The sequence below is a fragment of the Heloderma suspectum genome, chromosome 1, assembly GCF_057233095.1.
Source record: "Heloderma suspectum isolate Gila_16-S chromosome 1, 16-S_ref, whole genome shotgun sequence".
NCBI lineage: Eukaryota > Metazoa > Chordata > Lepidosauria > Squamata > Helodermatidae > Heloderma > Heloderma suspectum.
The window spans coordinates 111,087,785-111,100,295 of record NC_139458.1 but is presented as its reverse complement, the minus strand read 5'-3'; the positions used below and the strand labels follow the sequence as shown (position 1 = coordinate 111,100,295).

At 41.9% G+C, this 12,511-nt stretch overlaps 1 protein-coding gene across 7 annotated transcripts in view; it reads right to left on the bottom strand.

Annotated features, from left to right (window-relative positions):
• The window catches only part of PPFIBP2 (PPFIB scaffold protein 2), a 163,764-nt gene that overhangs the window by 57,642 nt on the left and 93,611 nt on the right, over window positions 1–12,511 (bottom strand). For all 7 annotated transcript variants that reach the window (XM_084853491.1, XM_084853462.1, XM_084853481.1 and 4 more), the window contains one exon: window positions 1,292–1,423. In XM_084853491.1, the coding sequence (XP_084709617.1) occupies window positions 1,292–1,423 (132 nt within the window). The remainder of the gene's footprint in view (window positions 1–1,291; window positions 1,424–12,511) is intronic.

Sequence of the window (12,511 nt, the reverse complement as noted above, 5' to 3'; positions counted from 1 at the left end):
AAAACTAGCCTCTTGGTTTATTATTACACACAGCAATCTCTCTAGAAAAAGCCACACAACTTAATGCAAATTGATCACTCAGCAAGCTCTGGTTAGTAGTGTTTAGTTTGGTCTTTGAAATGGGGCAAAGCACAGACTCAGGCTAACATTTGCTCCTCATACATCACACTGAGAGCAATTCTTCTCTGTAGGGATCTCTATCACCGATTCAGTGCTATCTTGAGAATCAACTGCTGCCATATTTGGCTTCCTACTGTGAGATTTTCTTTCCTGGATTTTACTATTAATCTCCAGCTGCAGTCTACACATCTGTTCTTGCAGTTCACTGATCAGGTTCACTATCGACTATATTAAAGAGGAAGAAAGAAAATGAAAACTGGAGATAACATGGAATGAAGCATAGGAAGTGACATTTTTAATATAAGAATCTGAAAAGAGAATTCAAGTGATGACAAAAACATGATACCTGAGACAGGTAGTATAGCGTTTTTGTTGAGACTGAAACCACAGGGACTACTCCATAAAGTATATTTCTCTTTATTGCACTTCAAAACAACAACACTATTTCTCCCCTCCCTTCTCACAGAACTCAGAATGACAAACTGTTTTACAATAATATGCGTCATGACAACTCAAGACTCACTTGTAAGATTGGAACCATGTGTGGATAACTAAACCATGCAATAATCTTTGAAGTTCTTAAATATAAGGTAAGATATCCCAATGGTACTTAGTCATGGCCTTCACCCATTCAGAACAATCAGAGATGTTCACAGTAAAGAAAGACAAGGACACTGAGGAATGCTCCCTTTGGACCAGGTGTCTCTCAGGTCTGTAATATGTCCCAAGGCTAAAGACAGAGAGGAACTACATGTTTTGCCTGTTATCACTTGCCTTCAAAGTCCAGCTACTGTTCGCCTTTGCAAAGTGGAACTAAGAGGTCTCAACTTCCAGAAGAAAATGAGAGGGTTCCTTGCCCACCATTTCCCCCTGCCCCTCCAGCTACTTTTATTCCACCAAGGACTCTAGACTTTGGCTCATATGGGTCTGGAACATGGGCTATTAGGAAAGCAGCTGGGTGGGTAGGTTAGAGGAGAAAAGCAGAAGGTGACAATGGATTACAGCATCGTCTTCCAAACCACTGTGTCTGTGCTAGAAATTGAGCCCTCACATCCCTGCTTTGCAAACAACAAATAAAAACAACAACAGCCAGACTTTAAAGTCAGAGATGGAACATGTATAGTTCTGCTCTCAGCATCATGAATTCAAAACCTATCCAAGCAAGGCTTACCTCAGCTTTGTTCTGCTTCTCCTCATACTCGCTCTGTTCCTTCTCCATCCCAACCAGCTTAATCTTTAGGTCCGAAACTTCGGCCATTAGATCCAATTTCTGAGTTTCCAACAATGTCCGACTTAGCAGCTCCTGCAAAGAGAAATGTTTTCACTTCATGATTTACAGAGAAGGAACTTGCTTGTCCCCAGCCCATATTTAACCATTTATATGCAACATCTAATTAATTCCAAATATTTAAGAACTACATAGCCCTGTTTTTAGTTTTTAAAAATATGTTGGATTATGGAAATATTTAAAATAAGTTTTTACTCCCATTAAGTAAAGCAACTCCTAAGAATAGTTTTTAGAGATGGGACACGGCAAAAACATCAAAAGAAGGCATTTTCAAGTTTACTCTAGAACACAGAACAGAGCTGTTTTGCTGTGGCAGTGTAACAAATCAATTACATGGTGACTGTTAGTACTGGGAAAAAGGCAGACTTTAAACATGTTTTGAAAGCATAATAATGAGTTTTGCAGCTCTGTTTCCTAAACTCTTTTACATGTTAATTACATAGACTTAAACTACATGTTACACACAATTGTGTCCCAAAGTTCAGGAAGCTGAAGTATTGAGAAGAGGAAGGAGGGATTGCTTAACTCTTCCTCACTCAGAATAAACTCTTCTCCAAGCTTCTTTTCCACCCACAGTAAAAAATACACAGATATTCTCCCCCACCCCCCAAGCTGAGAAAACAGATTTGGAAGAGGGGATTTCGAGCAGGAAAATTTGCCTTGGAGGAAGGGTTAAGCACTCCCTCCTCACGCAGGTGTTTTTTTTTTTTTTAAGACAGGAGAAACATAAAAACTGCATGCCTTGTGTAGCCTCAGCATTAATAACAACCTTTTCTTCCCTTCTAGAAGACTGACACATTTCAGATGCAGGAGATGCAAGAAATCCTGCATATCAAAAAGTAGTTCACCTAGATAGCACTGTGTGCACAGAATAGTGGTGGAAAAGAAGGCTCTCTTTCCAGTGTGACTGGAAAAGCAATTTTTTGGTCCTGTATACTCTGCTTTTCTTGTTTCTGACAGACCAAAGCTGATTTCATGAAAATCCAGGTAATACCCTGATACACTTCTCATTCTGTTGTCGTGTAGATTGGCCCCCAGTTAGTTATTAACCAGGATCACTGCCATCTCGAAACGCACACGCTTCTAAAGTGGCTCTCTCATGCACACCATTCATTAGGTGAATTTATCTTGGGAGCCAGCTTTCACCTGGCACCTCCTGTCCAAGTACATATAGACTTACTACTCTTACTAGGGGTTGAACTCTACAGCCACAGTTCAATACATACAGGTGGAAACAAGTGAACAAATGGCATCAGAGCCTAACCTTTCTAGTGCCTTCACCCAGAGAACCAAACTCTCTGTCCAAATCTCATATATAATTTCCACCATTAAATAAAGCCACAAAAGGGTTTGCTCTCTTCCCCATGCTCAAAGACATTTATATTTATTCATTCATTCATTCATTCGTTTGTTTGTTTGTTTATTTATTTTCTATACTGCCCAATAGCCGAAGCTCTCTGGGCAGTTCACAAAAATTAAAACACAAAGTACAACATAAAACAATATAAAACACGAAAGCGTAAAACTACAATATAATAGTACAACCAGAATAAAACCTAGCAACAATGCAGTGATTTAAAATACAGATTTAAAACAGCAAAGTTAAAAGACTAGAGTGCTAAAATGCTGGGAAAGTAAAAAGGTCTTCACCTGGTGCGGAAAGGTGACATGCCCACCCACATTCCCAAAGTGAGGAAACTAAATACTGGATCAAAGGAGCATCTAGCCCACTGGCCAGCTAAATGCCTCTGGGGAGTTTACAAGCCCCAGTTTACATGAAGTTTGCATGAAGGCAACAGCTCTCCCCTCTTGTTTGTCACCGCCACTCGTGTTCTGACATAGACAGCCTGTGAGATGGCTAATCGCTAACCTGCTGTCCATGAATTTATCTGGTCTTTTCCTCAAAGACCTTCCCCTTAGTCCCTCAGTTGCTGATGCTAGTTGTGGTTACTCAGTGGTGAGGGAAAAGGTACACTGCACATGTTCTGAGGTATTCTCTTTCTAGAGAGGATTTCACATTATCCAGGACTAATAAGTCTGGTCACTGAAAATATGCTCTGGAGCTAATGACTGAACCCTGCCTCAAAACCATATTTCTGAGGCCTATGCTAAAATGCAAACAGGGTCAGCTGAAAGCACTCAGCCTAAATCCAACACAGATGATGTCTGGGTTATGCCACAAACAATAAAGCTAAACCTTTGGATGAGGCTACCATTTGGTTATGAAAGCAAGTGGATATCACTGTCCAAAGTACTAGGAAGCAAATGATGAAACAGCATGAAAGAAATGGACACCAAATATTTGGCACATTTGAGGAATATTACACAAAAATATAACCATAACCATTTCATATATGAAATGTATGTGTAATATTGAGGAATATTACACAAAAATATAACCATAACCATTTCATTTGGTTATGAAAGCAAGTGGATATCACTGTCCAAAGTACTAGGAAGCAAATGATGAAACAGCATGAAAGAAATGGACACCAAATATTTGGCACATTTGAGGAATATTACACAAAAATATAAGCAGCTGCGCCCCTTCCTTCCCGACCATCTGCTCCCATCGGTAGTACATGCCCTGGTCTCCTCTCGTTTAGACTACTGTACTGCGCTCTAGACACTGAACTGCAGACTGGAAGGTCGGCAGGTCAGCAGTTCGAGACCCGAGTGCTGCGTGACGGAGTGAGCTCCCGTCTTCAGTCCCAGGTCCTGCCAACCTAGCAGTTCGAAAGCAAGAAATTGCAAGTAGATAAATAGGTACCGCCTCGGCGGGAAAGGTAACAGCGTTCCGTGCACCTCGGTGTTCAGTCATGCCGGCCACATGGCCACGGAAGCGTCTTCGGACAGCGCTGGCTCTTCGGCTTAGAAACGGGGATGAGCACCGCACCCTAGAGTTGGACACGACTTGTTGGGGACACCTTTACCTTTAATGCGCTCTACGTGGGGTTACCCTTGAAGACGGTTCGGAAACTGCAGCTGGTACAGAACGCGGCGGCTCGCCTGATTAAAGGCAGCCGCCGGCGAGATCACATCACTCCAGTGCTGAAGGAGTTGCACTGGTTACCAGTTGTTTTCCGGGCCAAATTCAAGGTGTTGGTTTTGACCTTTAAAACCCTATATGGTTCCGGCCCAGCCTATCTTAAGGAGCGCCTCCAGAAGCACCAGACAGGCCGCTTAACAAGATCAGCCTCGGATGGCCTTCTCTCTGTCCCATCAGCCAGGACAGCTAGACTGGTGGGGACGAGGGAGAGGGCCTTTTCTGTGGTGGCCCCCACTCTGTGGAACTCCCTCCCTAGGGAATTCCGTCATGCCCCCTCTTTAATCAGCTTCCGTCGTGCATTAAAAATGTTGTTGTTCAGGCAGGCATTTGGGGTGGGTTAGGGTATTTTAGAAAATGTTTTTATTGTAGAATTTTATTGTTTTAAACTGTTTTTATTGTATGTTGTACATTGCCCAGAGTGGCTGGGTGACCAGCCAGATGGGCGATTAATAAATTTAATAATAAATAAAAATGCGTTCAAAAAGTAAAATACTATGAAGACAGTTTACCACTGGGGTCATGGATGTGCATCACTTGACTCCATGTGCAAATGTGCTTCATAATACACACACGCACACACACACCACAGAACTTTCATATTGCCTTAAAATGACAATGGACTAGCTCTACAATTTCTCTAAGCCTTTTTTTTTTTTTTTAAGTAAAAGTCCAGGTTATATTTCAGTGGTGCTATTTTAATTTTAACCAGATGATGCTTGTGGTCCAGAAAGTCTACTGAACTAAACATTATCTGAAGTACAGCTTAAAGAAAATGCCATAGTGCAGATGCTAACATGTGGAAGCAATTATTTCTATCTTCAAGCAGATGCTTACATTGAACAATTCATTAGTGGAATATGACCCATTTTGTTATGTGGAAATTACAGAGTATTCCAGCAGCATGATGGAATTGGAAGGCAGCTTGAATAAATATGGAGTGGTAAGAAGTAAAAATACAGATTTGTGTTATTGCTTTTGAAGAGAAAAGATAATACGTGTCATGTGCAGAGCTAATTTTGGCTACAGAAGTTTCAGGAGGATCTGTAAAAAGAGTGGACCAGACATAGCCATATAGAATATAATCTATATCATAACCTTTTTGTGTAACTATAACAGTATGGCAGTACATGATGCACTAATATCTTTGTTTTATTTTGACCACTATAAATATGTTGCTTACTATTGATAAAAGTAGTTTCCAAGAAAAACAAACTAAACTTTACCCTCTTTAAACCCCCCACCAACAACTGAGCGCAATGATTCAAAGATATGCACAATGACAAACTGCTACGCTGCACGCATCACAAACAAAAACATGCCACATATAAAGTTTGTATTTTATTTTTACATTTAGATTAATTTCTAAACACAAAGACTATCTTACATGAAGTTACCATACCCTGTCCAACCTTTACACTGAAGTGATATTTACTGAGCAGCAGTACAGACTTACACCTTGACCCTACCATCATTTACAAGAGAAAGTGTAGTATCTAGATTAAAAGGCATAGTTTATTTAAAACTAGGATTATTTATCAAAATCTGGAGAATGCAATTTATAGACAGTCACAAATCCCCACTATCATTTTCTAAGACATTTGGAAGACAGGAACAAGCAGGAAATCATGATGTATAACTAAGCATCCCAAAAGAAGATTTCCCTTTACACAGCATCGTATTTCATGAGTACTTTGTGGGAAATATACCGCTGAAAGATGAAGCTATACATTCCATCCCTTCATTAAAGCAACAAACAGGCTCAAGTCCTACCTGATTAGCAAAATTCAGCAAGAATCACCATAGCATGAGGACGGCACTTTACAAGAGCTGTGTGTCAGCTCAGCTGTGGTAGAAACAGGATATTCACTTAAGTCAAAACACAGCTGAGAATGTGACCGTCTTGCACCATTTCAAGATGACACAGTAACAGGCAGTGGATTGCAGCCTTCCTTTTCACTGTTTACACATTATGAATCCAAGAGAAAGGAAAAGTGCCAAACTTGCTAGGAGCTCAACTGTTTGAACACTTTGTCCTCTGCATATATATCCAAGGACTAATTTCAGACATGGCTCACCAGGACTAAGGCCCAGTACCTTTTTCAGTGCTAAAGGTGAGCCCTTGAACACATCAAGTACATATACACACAGTGCCTTCCTCTTATTACTGAGTAATCTCCACTAGTTTAAGACATCTAGGTCTAGGGGACAGAACTTCTATATCAGAAGAAGGAATCTTGTAAATTAAACACAGCAAACATCCAAAAATTCGTTTTATTTATATCCCACCTTTCCTCAATGGAGTGCAAGGTAATATATATAGGATTCCTGGGCAGCCTTTCATTGAACACAGAACTAGCTCAGACTTGCTTAGCTTCAGAAAGGTTGCTACTGCATCATATACTTTCAGATCATGAACTGGGCCCAAATGGGAACAGAGAGTCCGACAGAATCTAAATTAGCCAAATACATATAGGATATCACTTTGTTGCAAACAATATGTACACCCCCTACACGCACACAACAAAAAGTGTCCAAAGTCTAAGAAATAAAAAGAGGGCATTGTCTATCAAAAAGATTGAAAAGCTTCCATATACAGTCAGATGCTGACAAGTACTCAGTGCACGTTTTTAACATGATCTTAGGAAATGCAGCTGCAATTTCAGGAGCTGCTTGGGAGTTCTGACTTGGAAGGGGGGTATATGTTTCTTAAAGAAGCCAGATGTTATAAAACAAGCAAAATGCAACCTTAAGGTTGCTAGTGAAATTTCACATTTACATCAGTGAAACAGAGGTGAGAATGAGGAATTCGTTTGAAAACTGTACAAGATGCAAACAAAGAAGGAATAACCCAGGACTGTATTTCATCACAGACCACAATGGTCTCTGACCCCACAATGCAGTTCTTTGTGAAAACTGTAGATATGCCTATATGTTTCCTGTTGAAGCAATATTTGGTAGGAGAAGTGTTTATGCTCAGCAGTTTGGCATATAGCAGCAATCCCCAACCTGGTGTCCTCCAGATGTCTTGTACTACAATTCCCATATCTCCACAGCCAGTTCTGCAACCTATGCTGGCTGTGGGATTATGGGAGTTGTAGTCCAACATATCTGGAGGGCACCAGGTTGGGTAAATATTTAGTATATATTGCTGCCAATCCCAGTGTCAAATATATAATCACTTGCTCAGAGAAATATGCTGTTTTGTTAAGAGCACAAAAATTGTTTGAATCATTCCGTTTTCCACAGCATCTAGTTAGATAAGGAGGAACATCAGAGCTAAGTCATATTCTAGACTAAACGTCTTCAATATTTTACCCTCTGTTAGGGATTGGTAATTCTGCTAAAAACAAAGATCTTGTTTGAGGCAGTCAGACTGTACATAAACACAAACCAATGGCTAAAAAAGAGGTCTATCTGAGTATATGTGTGTGTGTAATTTATTTATTCTCTCTCTCTCTCTCTCTCTCTCACACACACACACACACACAAACACACACACTCACACAGTTTGAAAACCCACAGAACTTCATCCAGAAAGCGGCTGCCACATTCCCAGGTAATACAACTCTCAATTTAGGGCCAAACTGGATGCCACAGGAACAGCCATATTTGTTTATTCATTTGTCTATCCCATTCAGGTATAAAGCAATGGGTGGATGGGTCTAATTTTAACAGCAAAAGGGATGTGTGAATTAGAAGAATTGAACCCTCCCACTCTGTCTTCCCATGCTCTGTTCATCCAGGCACTTTTCCCCCAGCCTGGCTTAACTCTGGTATCAGCTAGTCAGCACTGTCCTTGTAAAAGCAGGCAGTAACACTATTCTTGTTTGAGTATACACTCGGAAAGGTAACTGAGTGGAAAGGGGTTGCAACATTGCAGGTATTTGGAGCAGCAGCGGTCTCTGCCATAATGTACTAGTGAAATGCCATTATGCTGTACCAGTGAAACACCGGTATAATGTACTTCTAAAGTTTCCAGTGTTGTTCCCAGGTGGAATAACGAAGGGGCTGGAGGTCAAGAGAGGCACGTGATGCTCCCACCTGATCGGCATCACTAGGTGATGTCATCACCACGCTGCCCAACACCTGCCTACACAAAGCATGTTGTAGCATGATGCCAGCAATACACAGGCTGGTGATGGCAGATCCATTGTGTGGCTGCAAATAATACCGCATTTTCCACATATAGAAACATCATGGGGAAAACAGGGAAATTGCAGGGCAGCTGCTGCAAGACCACGATGTTGTGTATTGCACACGGGAAATACCGTGAATGAAGGACAACAATCGCATCTCTCTCTCTCTCACTCACACACACACACACACCTTGCGAAGGAGCCCTCTCTCTCGTGCCCAGTTCTTGCTTTGTACATAAATGGGGCACACAGGCAAAACCATGAACAAGGTTGCTCCCATTATGGCAAGTTTGTCCCATAGATTGCTAGAAGTGTGCTGAAGAAAGGTAGGCAACTTGTTTCATAGAACTACATCCTTTTGCAGAAATACACTATGAGAAAGTCACATACCACATAGATCCCATACTCATCTTCACCAGTATGGGCTGAGTCACTTTTGGTGTGTGCACTGTAGGAATAAAGATAGCTAGAACAACACATCTGTTCCTTAAACATGAGCTTTGTGGCTGTGCCTTTAGGGTTTCTTGCTATACTTTTAGCCTCCATCCTATGGATTATGCAAAACTAAATTAATTTTAGTCTAGTTTAGTGCCATATATTTCCATGGCATATAGAAGAAGTCTCTGCTTGCTACCTTTATGTACCACCTAACTGTAGGCTTCCAGTTACCTAGGGCTAACAGTCAATGAGGATGAGATGGCTAGATAGCATCACCGTTGCAATGAATATGAACTTGAGCATGCTCCGGGAGAGAGCGGAGGACAGGAAGGCCTGGTGTGCTATGGTACATGGGGTCACAAAGAGTCGGACACGACTTAACGACTGAACAACAACAACAGTCAACACGACAAGCCTAGTTGTTCAAATAACCTATCATCTCACTGTAAGTACAGTGACTGAAGTCACATTTGGAAGACGATGTACCACAAACAACAACATACTCCTCACAGGGCTGGCTATCATGCCAGCTGAACTGTCAAGCTCTCCCTCTAAGAAGGCATCATCACTGCAAGAGATTTACTACTGCAAGGATATTGCAGTGAGCAGAACAGCCAGCAACCCTCCTCCTGAAGAAACTAGATGCACATAAAACAACTACTTAAAGGAGCTGGGATGTTAGAACATAAGAAGAGCCATGCTATATCAGACCAAGGGTCCATCGAGTCCAGCATTCTGTTTACACAGTGGCCAACTAGTTGTCGGCTGGGAATGCTCAAGCAGGGCATGAGCCCAACAGCATCCTCCTACTCATGTTCCCCAGCAACTGGTGTATATAGGCTCACTGCCTCTGGTACAGGAGGTAGCACACAGTCAGCAGGACTAGTAGCCATTGATAGCCTTTTCCTTCAGGAATTTGTTCAACCCTCTTTTAAAGCCATCCAAATTGGTGGCGATCACTACATCCTGTGATAGCAAATTCCATAGTTTAACTATGGGCTGTGTGAAGAAGTACTTCTTTTTATCTGTCCTGAATCTCCCACCAATCAGCTTCATAGGATGACTCCGGGTTCTAGTATTTTGAGAGAGGGAAAAAGTATCTCCCTATCCACATTCTCCACACCATGCATAATTTTGTACACTTCTATCATGTCTCCCCTTCAGTAGTGTAGTGGCAAATTCAGAAGTGCAGGGTCCTTTCGTGACAGTCACAGCCACGCCCCCTTCTAAGATTGTACAACCTTGTAAGATATGCAACCCTCAACCGGGTTACAAAAACAGTGCAGCTGAGAGTAAGGCAGTGGTATTTCAACTGGACATCTGAGAAAAAATGCAGGGGTGCTAAATTCTTTTTCACTCACTCACTCACTCACTCACTCAAACACAAACATTTTAGGTTTTCAAAATATGATACTCTATGGAAGCTTCACCCTCTCAGCTCAGCCCTCATGGAAGGATCCCTTCTCATTTAAACAGTCCCCTTGCATACTCCCTTAGCATTCCAACATTACACATTAGCCTTCCCTAAGTTCCTTCATTATATCTCCCCCCTCCCCCTCCAACAGAAACATAGAATCACAGAATAGTAGGGTTGGAAGGGGCCTACAAGACCATCGAGTCCAACCCCCTGCTCAATGCAGGAATCCAAGTCAGAGCATCCCTGACAGATGGCTGTCCAGCCTCATCTTGAATGCCTCCAGTGTGGAAGAGCCCACCACCTCCCTATGTCATTGGTTCCATTGTCGTATTGCTCTAACAGTCAGGACATTTCTCCTGATGTTCAGCCGGAATCTGGCCTCCTGTAACTTGAGCCCATGATTCCGTGTCCTGCACTCTGGGATGATCAAAAAGAGAGCCTGGCCTTCCTCTCTGTGACAACCTTTCAAGTACTTGAAGAGCGCTATCATATCTCCCCTCAGTCTTCTCTTCTCAAGGCTAAACATGCCCAGTTCTTTCAGTCTCTCCCCATAGGGCTTTGTTTCCAGTCCCCTGATCATCTTTGTTGCCCTCCTCTGAACCCTCTCCAGTTTGTCTGCATCCTTCTTAAAGTGTGGTGCCCAGAGCACTTATGGAATACACAATATACAACTAAGAAGGCCCTCTCTCTTGTAGCCACCTACTCAGCTTCCTTTGGTGGGGGGACCCAGAGAAAGGCCTCCAAAGATGACCTAAGTGTCTGAGCAGGAGACGTTCCTTTAGATAATTTGGTCCCAAGCCATTTAGAGCTGTAAAGGTCAACATCATCACTTTGAAATGGACTGGAAGCCAGTACAGCTGACAATGCACTGGTGTCACATGATCATATAGGCCAGTCCCAGTCAGTAACCTAGTAGCTCTCTTTTGAATTAACAGATATTTCAAACCATTTTCAAAAGTAGCCCCACATACAATGTATTGCAATAATCCAACCAGGAGATTACCAGAGCATAGATAACTGCCGCTAGGCTATTTCTGTCCAGATAGGGTTGCAGTTGGGATATCAACCTAAGCTGATAAAAGGCGCTCCTGGCACCCGGGCTTCAAGCAACTATGATGGATCAAGGAGTATCCCCAAGCTGCGCACTTGATCTTTCAGGGGGAGCACAACCCTATCTAAGACAGGTTGAACACTGCTCAACTGGGCAGATGAACCACCTGCTAACAGTGCCTCCATCTTGTCTGGATTGAGCTTCAGTTTGTTTGCCCTCATCCTGCTCAGGCACCAGTTCAAGACATAATGATGAAGGGCTTCTCTGTTGCCAGAAAAGAAAATATCACTAGGTTCAGCACACCCAGAATACAATGGAAGTCCTGCTTTCACACTTGTTGGCGAATCTCCTCTGTTGGGTATCTGCATATTTGACTAACCATGATTTGCGGGGGTGGAAGGAGTAGTTTTGTTATGCACCAAACAAAGAATAAGTTAGGGCTTGCTGTTAGTACTGAGAAATGTATATGCAGGGTGCTTTAAATATTACTTCTTCCTTCCATCTCCATGTAGGGAAATGCATCTTCCTCATATGTTTGAAATGTGGAGCTGTGTGTGTGTGTGTGTGTGTGTGAGCTTCTGATGCAAGCACATAAGTTGGAAAGTGGGTATTCAGGGAGGCAAAAGATGGAGAAAGAAAAAGGAAAAGAACTCAGCTTTTAACATCTGGCAAACTGCCATTTCCCCTAAATACCCTTTAAATTTAGCCACACCAACTGTTCCATGACTACATTGGGATAGAGAGGTCTATAATAGGAAGGACATTAATAAAGCCTATAATAGGGAGAACACTGGTAAAGCCAAAGGGAAACTTAGATGACTAAATTAAGATAGTGCTGTGGAGAAAGAAGGGCAAAATGACTGTTTTGAAAATATTGAGAATCTTCTTTTAAATCCAGAAGAATTTCAAACAGATAGACAGATAGACAGGAGAATGACATTAGCGTTGGCTAAAGGCTGATACAGAAATGTAATTAATTAATTAATTAACAAACAAACTTACTCAGGTTTAT